This window comes from Rattus norvegicus, chromosome 4 (genome assembly GCF_036323735.1).
Source record: "Rattus norvegicus strain BN/NHsdMcwi chromosome 4, GRCr8, whole genome shotgun sequence".
NCBI classification, from domain to species: domain Eukaryota; kingdom Metazoa; phylum Chordata; class Mammalia; order Rodentia; family Muridae; genus Rattus; species Rattus norvegicus.
The window spans coordinates 147871725-147889959 of NC_086022.1; the positions used below are offsets into that span (position 1 = coordinate 147871725).

Sequence of the window (18235 nt, forward strand, 5' to 3'; positions counted from 1 at the left end):
CACACACACACACACACAAACAAGCACACGCACACAGTCATGCACACAGTCACGCGCGCGCGCACAGACAGACACACACACACACACACACACACACACACACACACACACACACACACGCTCACACACACCTACCTCAGCTCCAAGCACTGCCCATGAGGTTGCAGACCCTGGGCTTATCGCAAGGCGAGAAGTGGGCAAAGAGGAGAAAGAGGCAGGGACGGGGTAACAGGGCCTGGGGTGGGGACAAGGGTACCCTGTTCAGAGGTGATCTGCAAGTTCAAGTTAGGCAGAAAAGTATCAAAGACGCAAGACAGTCTCTGCCCTTGGCAGATGTCCAGGGTGTAGGAAGCATGAGAAGGAGAGGGCTATCCCCTAAGTCCCCACCTCTGTGCCCCCTCTCCACAGCCACCAACCCTGACAACGGGCCTGAGAAGTCTATGCTGTACAAAACAGGCCAGGCTTGAGGAGATAGCCCTGTAGGGAAGAGGCCGGGCCAAGCCCAGGCTGGGACGTTGGCAAACTCCAGCCGCTGCCTCCTCCCACAGCCTTCAGAGCCCGTGTCTCCCCCTCAGACTCTGAGGTGATGAGGGACTACCAGCGGGAAGGAAGACCCTATCTTTTCTCCCTCAGCACGGCTCAGATTCCTTTGAGACCTGGGTGCAGACTTGAAGGAGGGAGGCAGAGGAGGCCCCATTGGGGCCTGGTGGCACCTGGAGCTTTGTGGCAGATGTGGTGGGACCATCATCAGCAAATAAAAATAAAGTAGGAAAGAGTCTGGCCCTCCTGGGGCAGTGTCTTGAGTAAGTCTCTTTAGGAGATGAGGACTGACAGGCAAGGACGCGGCAGCCAGTCCTCCAGATTGAAGGGGTCCAAGGAGCTTGCACTGCAGAGCCTCCTTTCCCTGGGTCTCCTCGGGGACCTCCAGCTAGTCTACACAGGAGGGAAGGAAACCGCGGGACCAGATAGGGCGACCCAGGCTCCACTAGGTCCAACGGAGGCAGGGCCAGAATCGGGCTCTCTCCGGATTTCAAGGGCCTCTGCCTTCTGCTAGGCTGCCACCCAGCCCCTGCCTCTCTTCAGAGCCCGGAGGTCCGTGTGCAGTTGGTTCGAGATGTGGGTCTGGAGCGTGAACGCAGGAATGAGAGGGCAGCAGACAGGATATGCTGAGGTCAGGCCAACTCCGGAACTACAACCCGGGCTTTCAGGGTCCCTGTGTGTGAGCAACAGGGCATGGTAGGACTCCCCAACCGGAGACATCACCTCCTGGCCGCAGCACGGAACTTACTGTAGTGCCCACAAAATCTGTGGGAGGAAGGGAGGGAAGGAAGGGGAGAGAGAGAGAGAGAGAGAGAGAGAGAGAGAGAGAGAGAGAGAGAGAGAGAGAGAGAGAGAGAAACACATTAGAGCCTCTGAGGTCACAGCTGCCCCCTCAGCCACTCCCCAAAACAGAAATGAACAGGAAGTGACTACAACCAAGTCGTTAGCTGGCAGGTCAGCCTTGAGCACACCATGTAACCTGTGAGCTGTCACATGTAAATTAAAGACGATCTCCCACTTCACAGGGCTGTTTGTTCTGAAGGGTCAAAGGAGATGCCATATAAGTACTTGGCACACAGCAAATGCTAGTGGCTTAGTTTAGCTTGTACTTTGGCTTGTCCACCGTCATACAGCAGTTAAGACTGCAGATGGCTGGAGTCCCAGACTAGTGTGGGTAGGTTTGGGGGGGGGCAGGGCACAGAGGGGTTGTTTTTAAGTCTCTTGTAACCTAGACTGGCTTTGAACTTACAAGATAGCGGAGGCCAGCCCTGATCTCCTGATTCTCCTGCCTTTGCCTTCAGAGTACCAAGCTTATGGGTATGGACCGCCATGATTGGCCTCCCGTATCATTTTAACAGTGAGCAGGGAAAATTGGCTCCCATCTTAATCTTAACATTCAAGAGGCTGCGTGAGGCAGAAAGCTTGTCACAGGTTTGGAGACAGCCTGGGCTACATAGTGAGTTCCAGTGTATCCTAGTCTACACAGCAGAGCCATGTCTTTAAAGTAGATGAACTTGTGAGGAAACCACCTGGAAACAGGAGAAAGACACTGAATGAGCCCATCCACTGAGAGTTTTACCTACCCATTGCCAGAGTAGCATCAGAGAACCTGCATAGGCTTAGCCTTGCACTTCTGGAAGTTGCCACCAGGGGGTAGGTCCTGACCTCAAATCTAGACCAAAGAACCTACAGGGTGGGAGGGATCTGTAGGAGCTTTTAAGGTCCGATTAGCAGAGGAATGTCCCAGGACTGTAATAAAAGGGGGCAGAAAACCTCTGGCCTCGATGGACTGTGAGATAGGTAGTGTGACCGTGGAGTAGAACCCTGATTCTGGACTCGAACCTGCATTCAATCCCTAACTTCACTACTTCGAGAACTTGGAGCAAGCTCTCCCTCCATCTGAGCACCTTCCCCTGTCCCACCCTTTTATCATCTGTAAAGCGATAATGCCTGCCTGCAGAAGCCTGTGAGAACTGACAGCTTCGAGCATCCCCCAAGGGCCAGCCCCTTCTGGCCGATTTGCATACACAAACTTTCTCCTCAATGTGACAGCCCTGAGAGACATCTGTTCTCGTCACCCTGGTTTTATGGGAAACTGAAACGCGAGGTCATGAGATTTCTAGGCTTCACTCTCTTCCACTCTAATCTGTGCTCACCATCCAAGACTTCAAGACAACACTGAGGTCTCTGGCCAGACGAGTAGATACACAGCTACGTATGTTATTACTAAAGCCCATTGTGTGGTGAACAGAGACCCTAAGAAATGACTATAAGGAATGGACAAGCTAAAACATAGATTGAACCATGGAAACCACTGCTCTGAGACGCTGTGCCCATACAGCACAAACATCCACTACGATGCCTCTCTCAGCACTAAGGGTAGGCCGGCATCAGGGTCAGGAGACTCTGCTTGGACTCAGCTCTTTGGAGATTATGTGGCACTGTCATTATATTTTATTTCTGAAGCCTCCCAACAAAATTAACTTGTGAATGTGTGTGTGGAGGTAGAAGAAAGACGTTCACTGTAGCGACATCAGGAAACCTCAGACCTTCCCTAACAGGAGAATGAAATCATCCGCCATTTGACCTGTGAGATGACAGGTGTGGGTGCCAATCTGCTAAACGCAGTTACCACTGAGATTCGGGCTTTCTGTGTAAATTGTTTCTTATTGTTTTGAGACAGGATCTTGTTATGTGGCTCAGGCTGGCCTTGAACTCATAATCCTCCTAAGCCAGTGAGAGAAAACAGGGATTATGCAGGTATGTATGACTGAAAATTTTTTTAATTAAATGAAATGTATTGTTTATATTTGCGTGTGAGCGTGAGGGTGTGTGAGATCGGAGTACAGCCGTGGGTTTGGGTCTCTCCTTCCACAAAGGGGTCTAGGCATCAAACGCAAACTCAGTTATCAGGGTTTTATAACAACAATAAAACCAACAAAATGTGTTGGGAATGGTGGCTCTCTCCTGTAATCCATCTTGATTATCTAAATCATTGGCCCTAAATTATCTCTTTGTTGTATTTTACTGTTACTTGATATACGTGATATGGAATACACCAGCTACACAGCAGGGTGTAATAATTTTGTGAATGGTACAATTCAAAGCTGCAGCCGCTGATATTTGCATATGCTACGAGTCCCAGTCTCGTGCCTTAGATTCCGCCCCTGCAGACCCCATCCCGGAGGGCCACCCTCCTAGCTTCTGTATTTATCATTTCTTTCTCAAAAATATTATTATTGATTTTTATTCATGTGTGTATCTCTGTATTAGCATGTTCACACAGATGCCTGTGGAAGCCAGAAGAGGGTCTAGAGTCAACAGGCAGTTGTGAGATGCTCAACCTGAATGCTGGGTACCAAACCTAGGTCCTCTAGAAGAACCACAAGTGCTTTTCACTACTGAGCTTTCACTCCAGCTGCATTGTTTCTTTGTTTTTAATATATTTTAAATACATTGGTTAAAATTTAAATATATTATTAAGTAGATATTAAATAAATTTAATATACGTAAATATATTATATATTTAAAGGAGCATTATATTTCATATAAGATATATATATATATATACATGTATATACCTGTTGTGTTGGTATAGGTTGATAACCTGAGTACTTGAAAGTGTGAGCATACAGGAAATGTAAGGTTATCTTTGGTTATATTGGTGAGTTGAGCACCAGCTCAGAGTATGTGAGATGTTGTCTAAAGAACGACAAAATGTGCTGGGAATGGTGGCTCTATCCTGTAATCTAAACACGTAGGAGGCTGAGGCAGGAGGAGCGCTGTCAAGTTCAAGCCAGCCTGGTATGGAATAAGGTCCCATTTCCATGTTTTAAATTTTTGTTTAAAGCCATGCATCCCTTAGTTCTGCTTGGTTTGGAGCTTAAGAAACACACTGCTCCGTCACTTCTGAACTTGCCTCTTCTCTCTCCGAGTGCCGTTTCTCAGTCACCTCTATCCCCTCACTTCACAGTGTGGGGCATGGGATGGTGAGAACCCACAACCTTTGAACCTCAGCCTCTGTTCGCTAATTATTTTCAGGGTCTCAGTGCACATGCGTGCATGCCTGAGCGCATGCAAGCCTCTCTGTCTCTCTCTGTCTCTCTGTCTCTCTGTCCCCCCACCCCGGCGTGCGTGCATGCATGCGTGTGTAAGCCAGAGGACAGTTTTCCAGGATCTCCTTCCACCATGAGGGTCTTGGGGATCAAACTCTGATCACCGATCACGGAGCTTGGTATCATGCTTTTCACTGTTGAATCATCTTAATGGCCTCTGTGTACAACTTTTTAAAATCGTTTTTTAAAATTTTAAGTGTATGGGTGCTTGAGTGTATTTATGTGCACTGTGTGTACAGTGCTAGGGGAGACCAGAAGACGACGTTCAATCCCGTAGAACTAGACTTAAAGATGGTCCTGTGACCTCATGTGTATGTTGAGAATCAGCCCAGGTCCTCTGGAAGAGCAGCCAGTGCTCTGAATGGCCAAGTTATCGCTCCAGCTCCCTGTGTGTAATTTTTGCTTCACTCCTTTTATTTCATCTGCAGAAGTCTTTCCCTGCCCCGCAGCAGGCCTTGCCCTCTGGTCCACACACTTGCCTTTGTTCTCCTGTTTGAGCTCCTCCTGCAGCAGGTCCGTCTGCCGGTTGCCCAGCACGAAGGCGAGGAAGGACAGGATGAGCGCGTTGAGGATGCCGATAATGGCCAGAATGTACGCCCAGCGCACCGAACAGTCCCCCAGGGAGTACTTCCCCGTCTTGGCCCCGCACATGTCCCGGATGGTCTCAGCATCCCAGCCATCAGGGAAGATCATGCAGCCCAAGACGAGGCACAGGGCTGGGCATCGGGAGCCGGACCCACATGGAGGTCAAGTTGGGAGGAAAGAGAAAGCATTATTACTCCCTAGAAGTGAGAGGGTGGGGTGGGGGCTGAGTCCTGAGAAGTCTCCCAGCCCCATCTAGCAATCTGAATGCGTGGTAACTACTTTTCATGCATTGGGAGAGAGACGTTGGCCCAAAAGAAGCAGAAACTGGAACCCTCGATCTCTCTTTATTCACCCTGCCTTTAAGGGAATATGAAAATATCAATGCCAGGCTACGCTCCCTGACAGTCTCTGGTTCCTCTTACTTTCCCCTGTCCTCATCACTTCAGTTTTTATGAGTTTGTCTTTGGTTTTTGGTTTTAATTTTGTTATTCATTCAACAGGGGTTCATTGACACTTCGCATTCATTCAAAGATGCTAGGCAAACAGAGGAAAAGAGCAGGGCTAGCCCATAGATTCTCCACCTCTAGTTGTGGCTGGGAGATGGGAGGTGCCCGGCTTATGCTTTCTTAGAATGGGAGCCATGGTGCTTTAGAGACATTTAGCAAAGTGCCAACTTGTTCAATCTTTGCTGAGGGCCTACTGTGTGCCGGGCACTAGAGCAGAGCTCAGGGAGTCTCTTGGATCTGTGTCTCATTGAGCTTACATAGGCGAGAGAAAGGTTGCAGTATAGAGTTAAGGATTCAAATATTGGCCCAGCTCTCTGCTAGATTTGTGAGCCTCAATTCCTTTATCTTTGTGCCTCAGTTTCCAAATCTGTAAAATGTGGGTGGTTAAGAGTATTATCAAATGATTGTAAAGATGTCAGGTGGCCTCAAAATGTTTTGCACAGTAACTTCCATATAATGTTAACTGTTCATATCAAAACTAGTCATAACAAGCAGTTGCTGACCTTGCAGAGGATCTGGGTTCAGTTCCCAGCACCCACAAGGCAGTTCACAACTGTCTATTACAGCAGTTCCAGACACCCTCTTCTGGCCTCTGTAGGAACTGCACACACACGGTACACATACACGCACTCAGGAAAAACATGTATACACATAAAATACAATAAATCAAGATCATCTTCATCTACACAGTTACAAAGCCAATTTAGCCAACATGACACCATCTCAAAAAAAAAAAAAAAGAAAACAGCAAACAAACAAAATAAAACCCCTAGTCATAACAGGAATAATAATTACACAAATAAGGAAACAATTCAGTAGGTTTCAGGTGAGATAGGAAAAGGTAGAGAGGGCAGGCCAGGATGGCCCTGCAAAAATAGTTCCTTCATCCAATCTACTCACTTGTGTTAAACTACCAAACTCTCCCAACAGCAGCTTAGGCTGGGAGGGGGCGGGGCAAGTCTGAACCAATCATCTCATTCCTTTGGTAACCGGGGTTGTCTATGAGTGACACAGGACCCCATAGCAAGCTGATCGGAGGGACCAGGTTCAATAGGCAACTGAAAACACTTGGTCAGCTCAGTCTCACTCCAGTATTAGGTCTGCAGCTTGCACAGAGCTTTTTGGGCTGGGTGGCCCTTGACTCCTCCAGACCCAAGAGCTTAACCTGGATAGTAGGTGATGTTAACTTGGTTGTCTCAATTCTGTTCACTATATGTGGCCCATCCAGTCCCCACAACAGGAGAGGGGGGAGGGCTTGACACTCCTTCCCCCATCTCCAGTACGAGAGTGCTCCCTAAGCCCCTCCTCCCTCTCCAGAGTTCTGCAAGTTGGATTCCATCCCACACCCATCCTCCGTGCCTGATGTAATGTCCCCAACAGCACTGCCATCAATCTCTCATTCTACCAGGGCTGCCTTCAGTCTCAGAGACAGGACCCCCCACTGTGATGGTCGGGCATAAAAGAAATCTCCAGCTTTGCAGCAGAACCAAGCCAGGAGAGCTAGGGAATTAAAGTCTGAAGAGGTGCCTTGGTGCACAGATAGAGAAGCAAATGCAGAACCCCCCACCCCACCCAGGGAGGGGTGAACAGGAGCCAGAGATTAACCCTGGAAGTTTCAGGCACCCATAGGCATTTAAATTTGGAATTGTGGAAAGCAAAAGGTAAGCATGGGACTAAACCTTAAGGCGCTCTGTCATTGACATGGAGAGGGGAGGAGTAAGAGGAGGAAAGGAGGAGGAGACTTGGATGTCTTTCTCCCTAGATGCCCTTGATTTGTCTCCTCATCCCCGGTCAAAGGCAGCAATGGGATTAGAAGCTGGCAGGGGACAAACACACCATCCCTTCAGTTACTTCCCCGCCCTTCTCTCCCTAGGTGCCAGAGTGGCTGGCCTCACTGCAGTCTGCTTTCCCTCGCTCCCGGTGCTTCCTCATCTCCATGGAAACCAGTTCTGTATCCCAGAGCTCTAGCTTCCTCCGCCTTTCCAACACGGGTAGAGACCTCAGTAAGATTGTCTTCCCTGCGCTTTCGAGTGCTCTCTCCCTCCCTCCCTCCCTCTCTCTCTCTCTACACACACACACACACACACACACACACACACACACACACACACACACACACTTTTCTCTCATTTTTCTCCGCTGGGTCTCTCTTTCCCTCTTTTTCTCTGCTTTTGCTCTTTTCCTTCCCTCTCTCCCCTGTCCCTCCCCTTCCCCCATTGTGCTCAAGTCTGAGCTTCAACTCTCCTTTCTCTCTTTTAGTTGACATTTGACCTTTCTTTTTTTTTGACATTTGACCTTTCTATTCCTTCTTTTATCTTCCATCTCTGTATCTGTCCCCTCATCCTGTGTTCTCTCCCTCTGCCTCTGCCCCTCTGCCCCTCTGCCCCTCTGCCCCTCTGCCCCTCTGCCCCTCTGCCCCTCTGCCCCTCTGCCCCTCTGCCTGCCTGTCTGCCTCTGTCTCTGCCTCTCCCCTTGAACATCTCACAAGTAAATTTCTGGGATCCTTGACCCCATACTGTGCCCACAGGAGCAGTGTGTCATAGACAGAAGCAGGCATGATGTCTATCTTCAGCATGAAAGGAGGCGTAAAAATCAAGTCACTCACTGGTTGTCATGTATATGAAGGACTGTCTCAAAGGAAATAGACTGGGAGCAGAGACAGAAGCATCAGGGGAAGGTGAAGAGCGCTGAGACAGCCTCCCTACCTCCTTGGCTCTGTAGAGCTCCAGATGATGGCTATGGGGCCTCAGGGACTTCTCTAGAAAGGGGAGAGAACCAGAGGCCAAACCACTCCAGAAAAGCCAGGCTGAGATGGGTTTTCTTGGGTCTGGAGGGAGAGAGGGGACCAGAATAAGTCGGCCTCACCCAAGCGTCTCAAGTATGGGGATGGCATACCACAGACAAGACAGGCTTCAGCACTCACACCTGCCGGATGAGGTCACTGAGGTCTGTGGACTGTGAGCCTCTTTCAGAAGTCAGATGCTGGTTGGAACCTCAGCTGCTCCTGAATCTGATACAGACGCAGGGCAAGCCTGCGGCAAGAGTTCTCAACCTTCAGCCTGCAGACTGCTGTTGGATGCTTAGTTTCATCCCTAGCCTCCACCCACTAGATCACAGGAGCTTCATGGATTGGATGTTGTCTCCTAGTCTCTGTGGACACCACATACAGACACACACACATACATGAATAAAAATAAATCTTCAAAAATATAAAATTAAATTTAAACATTTTTTTAAAAAATAAAAAAACTTCCTAAAGAAAGACTAAAAAGCTTAGATTACTAAACCATAATTATTTAGGGTTTTCCAATTGCATGCAAATCTAGTTCTAATAGATGTAATACTGTTTCTTTTAATTTTAATCATTTCTACTTGTTTATTGATTTTTCAAGATTGAAGATGTGTGTGTGTGTGTGTGTGTGTGTGTGTGTGTGTGTGTGTGTGTGCGCGTGCAGCCCTGGCTACCCTGGAATTAACTCTGTAGACCAGGCTGGCCTCAAACTCACAGAGATTCTCCTGCCTCCACCTCCCAAATGCCTATATTAAAGGATGTGCCAGGGCTGGAGAGATGGCTCAGCAGTTAAGAGCACCCGACTACTCTTCCAGAGGTCCTGAGTTCAATTCCCAGCAACCACATGGTGGCTCACAACCATCTGTAAAGAGATCTGATGCCCTCTTCTGGTGTGTCTGAAGACAGCTACAGTGTACTTATATATAATAAATGAATAAATCTTTAAAAAAAAAAGGCATATGCCACCACCACTTGGCCATTTTTGTTTATTAACAAACTTTCAACTGTATGTCACTGGGGAAGTCCCTTCACCTCTCTGAAACTCTGTTTCATGATCCTAAAAATGGTGGTATCTACTTCTCAAGGTTACAAGGTGGGCGAGTGGTAACCAATATCAATACTGTGTTCCCGCTTTTGAACATGCTTACCCCTAAATCTATTTATATCTGTTTTCTTGAAGCCACATCTAGCTGCAAGAGAAGCTGGAAATTTTTTCCTCTCTAACCTACTCTCTTCCTCCCTGCTTTTGTACATAGTTCTCCCCTGTATTTGCATAGGAAAAAGTACATACAATCGGTTGACCGCATAGCTGTCTTTACAACACAGGTGTGAACACATCTATTACAAGGGAACTCATATGAATCACAGCATTTCCACACCCTAAAATATCATTAATTCAATTTGATTTCCTGTTTCTAGTTTATTGATATAGAGGCTTGAATGAGTGGCTTAAAATTTTTTTAAGCTGGGCAGTAATGCCGTATGCCTTTAATCCTAGCACTGGGGAGGCAGAGGCAGGCGGATCTCTGAGTTCGACGACAGCCTGATCTACAGGATGAGTTCCAGGACAGCCAGGGCTACACAGAGAAACTCTATCTTGAAAAACCATGAAACAAGCAAAGGAACAAAAACAACAACAACAAAATGTGAGACTACGCACGAAGCTCAGGAGTAGAGCTGTTTAGCAAGTGCAAGTCCCTAGGTTCAATCCCCAGCACTGCAATATGGATTGATCTTTGTTTCTTTTCTAATGTTTACAGTCAGTGCTACAACTTTCCCTATTAGCTCTTCTGCTCACAAATCCTGTTGTGTTTCCATGTAATTACAAACATTTCCGAACTCTTGTGATTTGTCTGCTGGTATCGATCTACATGTTCCTTGATAGAAATGACCATCTGTGAGTTTCAGGCTAGCCTGGTCTATTTAGCAAGTTCTAGAAGGCTAGCCTGGACTGTACAGTAAGATTCCCCCATCTTTAAAAAAAAATTCGAGATTTCTCTGATATCGGAACGCGATCAAGTCTTCCATCTTTCTTTCTGCTACTTCTGGCTTACGTCGGTTTTGTTCTGAGGGCAGACGCAGTGTGGTTTCTAGCTTCTGTAACTCTATGGCTTTGAGTCCGGAACGAGGGCTGCTATGGTGACTGTTCCATGGGAGCTTGAGGAAAACGTGTTCCCTGTGGCTGGCGAATGCACTAGGCCCCAGCCGCTATTGGATGGCGTGATCGATGCTCCTGCTGCGTCCGCTGTGTTTGGAGTGACTCTCTGGCAGCTGGACTTCTTTCCTTTTCTTTTCTTCTTGTTTTAAAACAAGGTCTCACTCATGTAGCATAGGCTGGCCTCAAACTCACTATGTAGCCAAGGAGGACCCTAAACTCCTAGTCCTCCTGCCTCCACCTCCCCACTGCTGTTACTGCAGATACGGAAGCCTGTTCTCGTATATTCACTGCTGACCCATGTTTCTTTAGGGCTGAAGTGGGTTCTCAGCAGACAGCGCACAGGTGAGTCAGTTGTTTTCACCCATTCTGATGATGGTCTTAATTGGCACACTCAGGCCACTGGCACCCAGCGTGCTTGCTGAGGTTGCAAGACTCATACCTACTCTGTCTGCCACTTTCCTCTCTGTGCCCTTGCTATTTATTTTTTTTAAATAAAAGAACAAAAAAAAATGAACCTTTTAAAGAGTCTGGCAGTGATGTACTTGGAATCCCAGTGCTGGGGAAACAGAAGGAGAGATTCTGAGGCTCTCTGGTGAGCTAGCCTAGACTAAGTGGAGAGCCCTGGTCCCAACGAGATACCTGGTCTCAAAAAAAAAAAAAAAATAAGATGACACCTATCACCTGTGTGTGTGTACATGCACACACACACACACACACACACACACACACACACACACACCTCAGTATAAGGCAAGTCTACCACAAAGAGACTCCCTCAGCTTTTCCTTTATTTCTCCTCATTTTGAAGTCATGATCCTCCTGTCTCAGACCTGAGTAGTAAGGATAACAGGCAAATGCCCAGCCTCCTTCTTTGTTTTGAAGGTCACTTCCATGGAGTGCAGGCTTTTCAGGATTGAAGATCCACAGCGGTGGAGCACTTGCTAGGCATCCACCGGCCAGGGTCCGATCACTGACACGGGCACGGACACGGACAAGTCCCAGTGTTCTCGGCCCATCCCAGGTAACGCTGATGCCTCCGCCCTCACGAACAGCCTCCTGTGCCCCTGCCTCAGCTTCCCACTTGCTACCTGCCCGCTATTGCTCACTTAGCCGCCTTCCCTGGCTTCTCTGCTGCCTGCTCTATGATGGTCGGTGTCCTGAGATGTTCCTCTCCTTCCGCACCTTGTCCCTGGGCAATTCTGTTCACACTGAGACTCACGCGATGATACTTCGGGTCTTCAGCTTTGACTTACTCCAGACCCAAACATGGAGCCATTATTGGATTCTCCCCCTTATGCATCTCCTAGGGCCCCATAAATCAACATTTCCCCGAGAGGAGTTCATCTTTCTCTGCCAGAAACACAGCCCTCCTCTTGTATCCTCTGTGAATGTTACTTCAGAGGCTTGGCCACCCACAAAGAAAGCTTTGCACCTGCCTTAGCCTCAGCCCACAGACAAACCCAGTGGTCTCCCAAATGGGTTTCTCTCCCTTCCGCCTCCTGGACATTCCCTTTCACTTCAGTTTTTCAGCTCCTGTCTCCTAGGAAGCCTTCAGACAGTTCATCCTCCCTGAGCTTCGTAAACCCATGCCAGGCCCTGCTCACTCCTACTCCTAAAAGTGATTGCTGAGGCCTGTAAGTAAGGCCTCAGCTCCAAGGCTGGACCCTGAAGGTTATTGGAAAGATCCCCCTCCAACCTTTCACTTCCTCTTCTTCTCTAGCACAGAGCTTTGGTGGCAAAAGGATTCGACCACGGGTCACAGAGCAACTATTAACAATCACAAGCGCGTCCTAAAGCAGCGCCCACAACAACCTTCCAAAGGCTCCTATTTGTTACAGTTTAAGCATGTTTCCCAGACTCATGGATTTTAAAATTGATTGGCAATGTGGAAAGAGGTGGGGCACCTTTCAGAAGCGTCAGGCCCTTGCCGCAGAAGCAGATCCCCACAGAAGTCGGTGCCCTCTGCTCCCAGCCCTGTAACGCCTTCTGAGTGTGACCAAGCAGCATGCAAGCCCTTACCAGATCGCCAGCTCCTCAGCCTTGCACTGTCCAGCCTCGAGAACCATTAACCAGCAGGGCACATAGCTCAGTAGTAGAACATGCTTGCCTAGCATGGGTGAGGTTCTGGCTCAATCTCTAACACCGTACACATATACACTTTCACAAATGGCTTCATGAAAACAGCCATGATCACCAGGAAAACAAGGGGGTGGGGAACCATGTTATCCAGACAAGGTAGCACACACCTGTAATTGTAGTGCTTGGAGAGGAGAAAAGGGGAAAGCAGGAGTTCAAAGCTATGCAGTGAATTTGAGGCCAGCCTGGGCTACCTGAGATATAAGTAAATAAACGAACAAATAAATATATACAAACATATTATGTCCATGATCTCAGAACTCAGGAGGCAGACACAGGATATCCATGAGTTTGAGGCCAGCCTGGATTACATAGCAAAAGTCTGTCTGAACAAACCAAAATAAATTAACTTCTGTTCATTGCAGATTCCCCACGTGACATCCTGCTTCTGCAGTACAAACCAGCCCAGACTCTGTGAGTCTGCTCATCGTATATGAAAGGAAACTCAGAAAACGATGGGAACAATCCTAACTCATAACCACTATGCTGATCAGAATTCAGCACCAGGTGTCTGCTCCCTCCCAAGGAGCTGGCTGGTAGAGTGAGTAAGGACCTAGACACCATCCTTCACTTATGCTTTCAATGGGACACTTGTGGGGACATGGTGGCTTGTGCCTATATTCCCAGCACTTGAAAGGCTAAGACAGGAGGGTTGCCACGAGGTTCACTTCAGAAGGCCTATATAGTAAGATGTTATCTCAAAAATAAAAAGTACCAAAACCAAAACAACAGCAAAGCAATAGGCACTTATTAGGCACCTACTGTATTCTGAGTGCAGCCTTCCAGCCCGAGGCTCCCATTGTGTTACTTAGGCACGGGAGAAGCAGTCAGAGCTGGGCTGGGGGTGCAGTGGACAAGGCTGGGTTATTTTTCTGAAAGCCTCTTGCTGTCATCTCTTCCCCTTACTTTCCATTCCACGTGCTTCCTCATCATCAACTACTCTAATCCCGGAGCAGTTTAAATACCTAAGGGCCTCTTAAAGAATAACGCCCCCTGTTGGGGAGACATCGCAACAACATCAGCTCAAGCTCTGGCTGCAGGCTCCTAAGGCACTGGTCATGTAAGTGTTGGAAGCTGGGAAAGGGTGAATGTCTACTCTACTTTTCTAAAAACGTAAAGAATTGTTTTGTTTTCGTATGTAACCTATATGAGTATTCTGCCTGCAGGTGCATCTGTCCTTAGCTGTGCACCCTAGAGCACCTCTGTGACCCGGTCACTTCATGTGGGTGCCGTAGGAGACCCCTTTCATCTTTTGAGCTCTAAGACGCTGAGCAAGGTCTGTTACCCAGCATTCCCAGAGCCCAGCAGAGCGATGTACAGAGGAGGCCTTCAGTAAAGGATCAGTGTGAGAGGGAGGGAGACGAGCATGAAGGAAGTTAGGGAAGAGAAAGAGGGAGAGGGAGAGGGAGAGGGGGAGGGGGAGAGGGAGAGGGAGAGAGAGAGAGAGAGAGAGAGAGAGAGAGAGAGAGAGAGAGAAAGAGAGAGAGAAAGAGAGAGAGAGAGAAGGAGGGAGTCCCATATGCTAGATGTGCTAGCAATGTAACTAAAGATTCCTAAATTTTGTGTATCAATGTGTTTTCAATGTAACTAAACAGCTAAATTTAACTGTATGAATAAAGTCTAAAGCTTATCCAGATGTGATAATGTGGGCCTGTATTCCCACCTCTAGAGAGGCTGAGGCAGGAGGATCACTGTGAGCTAAATTATAACTGGGGCTCCCTAGCAAAAGCCTATCTAAATAATTAAATCATTCATTCCCAAAGGCAACCTGAGCCAAAGGAGGTGGAAAGGGACACAGTGCATGTCTTCAGTTCCTGTTACGGCAACTCCTGTGACCTCTGATCCCACAGCCTAGGACCTGGTGATAGCCACAGCTTGAAGCTGCTCGCCTCTGCATGGCACAAGCTAGCACTCAGCTTCCGCCTCTCCTGCCAGTCTCTGCACACCAGGTGAAGCCTGACACGGGCACACACTCACGAATGGCTGAACCAGGGCCAGGCTCCTTTTCCTTCTGGGGACAGAGAAGCCTAGGTTCCCACTGTGTGACCATTCAGCTGTTCCTTCTCTCTGGGCATCCTCCTCCATTCATAAGGGAGTGAGGCAAGCCAACAATTTTCCCCTTCTGCTGATGGCTGATGACTTCTCAAGTCTCGTGGTCATCGCAATGAGTTCAAATTCAGCAGCAAAGCCTTCACAAACGGCTTCCCTCAGACTGTCTCAAGTGCCGACCACATACAGGGCGCCACATTTGAAACCATTGTTCCACCTTTTCTGTCATCCTTGGAAGCAGACAAGGAGCCAGATTTAGAGAGCAAACCCACTTGTCTGAGACCACATAGCTGGGAAGTATCCGCTCATTCTTCTATTTCATTATATCTGAGGCACCAGGGGGTTGAGCCCAAGGCCTCGTGCGTGGTAGATGGGCAGTGATGAAGAGAGATTCCCAGCTCTTCTGCTTCGTTTACATAGGGTCCCACAGTGTACCCCAAATTGTCCTCCAACTCACCATCCTCTTGCCTCAGGTCTGTCGGGTGCTGGCATGTGCCACCACACACTAGCTCCTCCCGCAGCCCCCAGCCAGGCTGCAGCTTGGGTCTCCTATGTTTCCTGCAGGTATATATCCTCAGCCCCATTTCTGACTCTTACAGTTCTCGACCATCAACTGTGAATTCATCTCCCTTGTTCCGGCTGAGCAACAGAAGGTTCTGGACTCATTAGTACTCACACAGAGACTCAGCTTCCCCTCTGGACTAGACGTGTGAGGTTGGACAAGTCACTGCAACACAAGGATGGGGCAACAGTGTGAAGACATAGAAACTGGGAGATGAGACGGCTGGGGGAGATCACTTGCCTCCAAACTGGGGAGCTGAGCTGTCTCCAGAAGGCACGAAGGGATAGGAGGAGAATCCTCCATAAAGTTGTCCTCTGAATTCAGGTAGGAGGACTGAATCACAATAATGGTTCCGTGACCCAGCACATCTATGACCTGGGACAGACGGCTTTTAAGCACACGGTCACTAGCTGGGTGAAGTCTTAGAATATGCTAACTTTTTTTTTTCTTTTTGAGACAGATCTCATGTAGCCCCTGTTGGCTTCTAAGTCACTATGTAGATGAGGCTGACCCTGTTCTGGGATCACAGTCCTGGGCTACCACTCAAAGCTAATAGTTTTTTGAGCAGTTGTAACAGTCACAGTAACTTCTAAGCACTCATTCAAGTCCAAATTCCCCTGCCCGGCACTCTGCGGACTCATCTGTCCATCTCGAATCTGTTGCTCTAATAGAGATACGACACACATCAGAGGTGGCTCCTCTATTCAGACTGAGCTCGCCCACACCCTGCACCACCAACCATCTCCAGTCTTGATCCCCAGAGAAACCACAGCCACCCTTGACAACTGAGTATCTACATTTGCAGTTCAGAACATATCAGAGTCCCCAGGGGTTGGGCACACCTGTATGTGGTCATCTTACTCCCTCTTTTACAGTCTGTGTGGGGACTCGCCTTTCTCACTATTGATTCGTGTTGCAGGGATAGGGACATTTGGCTCTTGGACAAGGAAAGTCACCCTGATTCATTAGGAGGCAGCTACCCGGCAGGAGTTGGGCTGACAGGATTCAGCTGCCATCATTGTGTGTGTGTGTGTGTGTGTGTGTGTGTGTGTGTGTGTGTGTGTGTGTGTGTGTATGTTTGAGACAGGGTTTCTCTTTGTATCCCTGGCTGCCCTAGAACTCACTATGTAGACTAGATAGCCTCAAACTCACAGAGATCCTACTGCCTTTATCTCTCTCCCCAGTGCTGGGATTTAAGATGTGTGCCACCACATTTGGCTGTTGGCATTCATTTTCCACAGTCGTTGCTAAGCTTAAGCTATGTCGGAGCCACTGGTAACTTTATTTTTCACCTTTAAGAGGCAGTGGTCTAGGGTGAAGAGATGGCTCAATGGTTAGGAGCATTAGCTGCTCCACCAGGGGACCTGGGTTCAATTCCCAGCACCTATATTACAGCTCCAAACTCTCTGTATCCAGGGGCTCTGACTCCCTCACACAGACATACATGCAGGCAAAACACCAATGCACATAAAATAAAAATAAATAAAATTGAAAATGAAAAGGAAGAGGTAATGGGTTTTTAAATGAGCCAGCGCAACCAAGGGATAGAGGCGGGTCCCTCTGTTGTCACCTGAAGATCTGGAGCCACTATGAAGTCAGAAACTCCCGACTCTCAAATCGCATGAGACAATAAACCCAATGCTGCTTATCTCATTTGATTCTGGTGGTCTGAGCTGAGTTTCTGTTTCCCAGCACTCCAGGGCTGCTGACAATATCGAGACCCAAGTAGAAAGTCAGCTTCCCAAGAGCAAGGACTGCGTGTCATAGGCTTAAGATTCTTGGTGTCAGATGTGGTTGTACATTTTTCTGAAAGTCTCTCTGGACCACGAAAGGACAAAACTTTATTGGGACCTTGCAGCTGAGCCAATAATACGTCTTGAGATTATTTGAGACTGTGTACTTAACCTGCTGTCCAACTGTGTGCTCTGGTTTATGGTTAAACTGCCTTTAAAAGAACAATGTAAGCAGCTGAAAGACTCAGATGCAGATACGTGCACCCAACCAATGAACAGAAGCTGCTGACCCCTCTGGTTAGATTAGGGAAAAGCTGGAGGGAGCTGAGGAGGAGGGCGACCCTGTAGGAGGACCAGCAGTCTCAATTAACCTGGACCCCCGAGATCTCTTAAACACTGATCACCAACCAGGCAGCATTCACCAGCTGAGATGAGGCCCCCAACACATATACAGCAGAGGACTCCTGGGTCTGGGTTCGGTCAGGGAGGACGCACCCTCAAGAGACTGAAGGGCCCAGGGAGTTTAGAGGTATGGTCGGGTGGAGGGAAGGGAGTGGGGACATCCTAGTGGAAACGGGAGTAGGGGCGGAGGTATGAGATGTGGAACAGTCAGAGGGTGGACAGGGAGGGGAATAAATCTGGAATGTAAAATAAATTATTCAAAAAAAGAACAATTTAACCAATCTTACTATATCTTGGATTTCCCATGCAACCAGATGTTATAACCTAGGCTAATATACATAGATTTAATCTTAAGTTGTATACTCTTATATGCTACTACCTAGAATATTGCATGCATGCACACATATGTATGTGTTGTGGTAATCATTTGCTGAATGCAGTCAACAGTTGACATTTATACAATAAATATCTCATGGATGTTGGAAGCCACATGTAAATATAGGTTGATCACATCAGTTTGCAGTATCTAGCGCTATTCTCAAGCAGCTGAGGTTTTCCCTTCTAAAACACTGTTAGGATTTCCATAAAGATTTTCTCATTCTCCCCATACCATATTTTTCATGCTATTCAATAACTATAGAGCAAAGCCCTTTGTGAG

The 18235-nt window shown here is 48.0% G+C and overlaps 1 protein-coding gene across 1 annotated transcript in view; it reads right to left on the reverse strand.

Annotated features, from left to right (window-relative positions):
• Positions 1 to 1152: 1152 nt before the first annotated feature.
• The window catches only part of Lhfpl4 (LHFPL tetraspan subfamily member 4), a 22894-nt gene continuing 5811 nt past the window's right edge, over positions 1153 to 18235 (reverse strand). The window contains 2 exon segments of the mRNA NM_181387.3: positions 1153 to 1305; positions 5135 to 5371. Coding sequence (NP_852052.2) covers positions 1205 to 1305; positions 5135 to 5371 — 338 coding nt within the window. The 3' untranslated portion in view covers positions 1153 to 1204.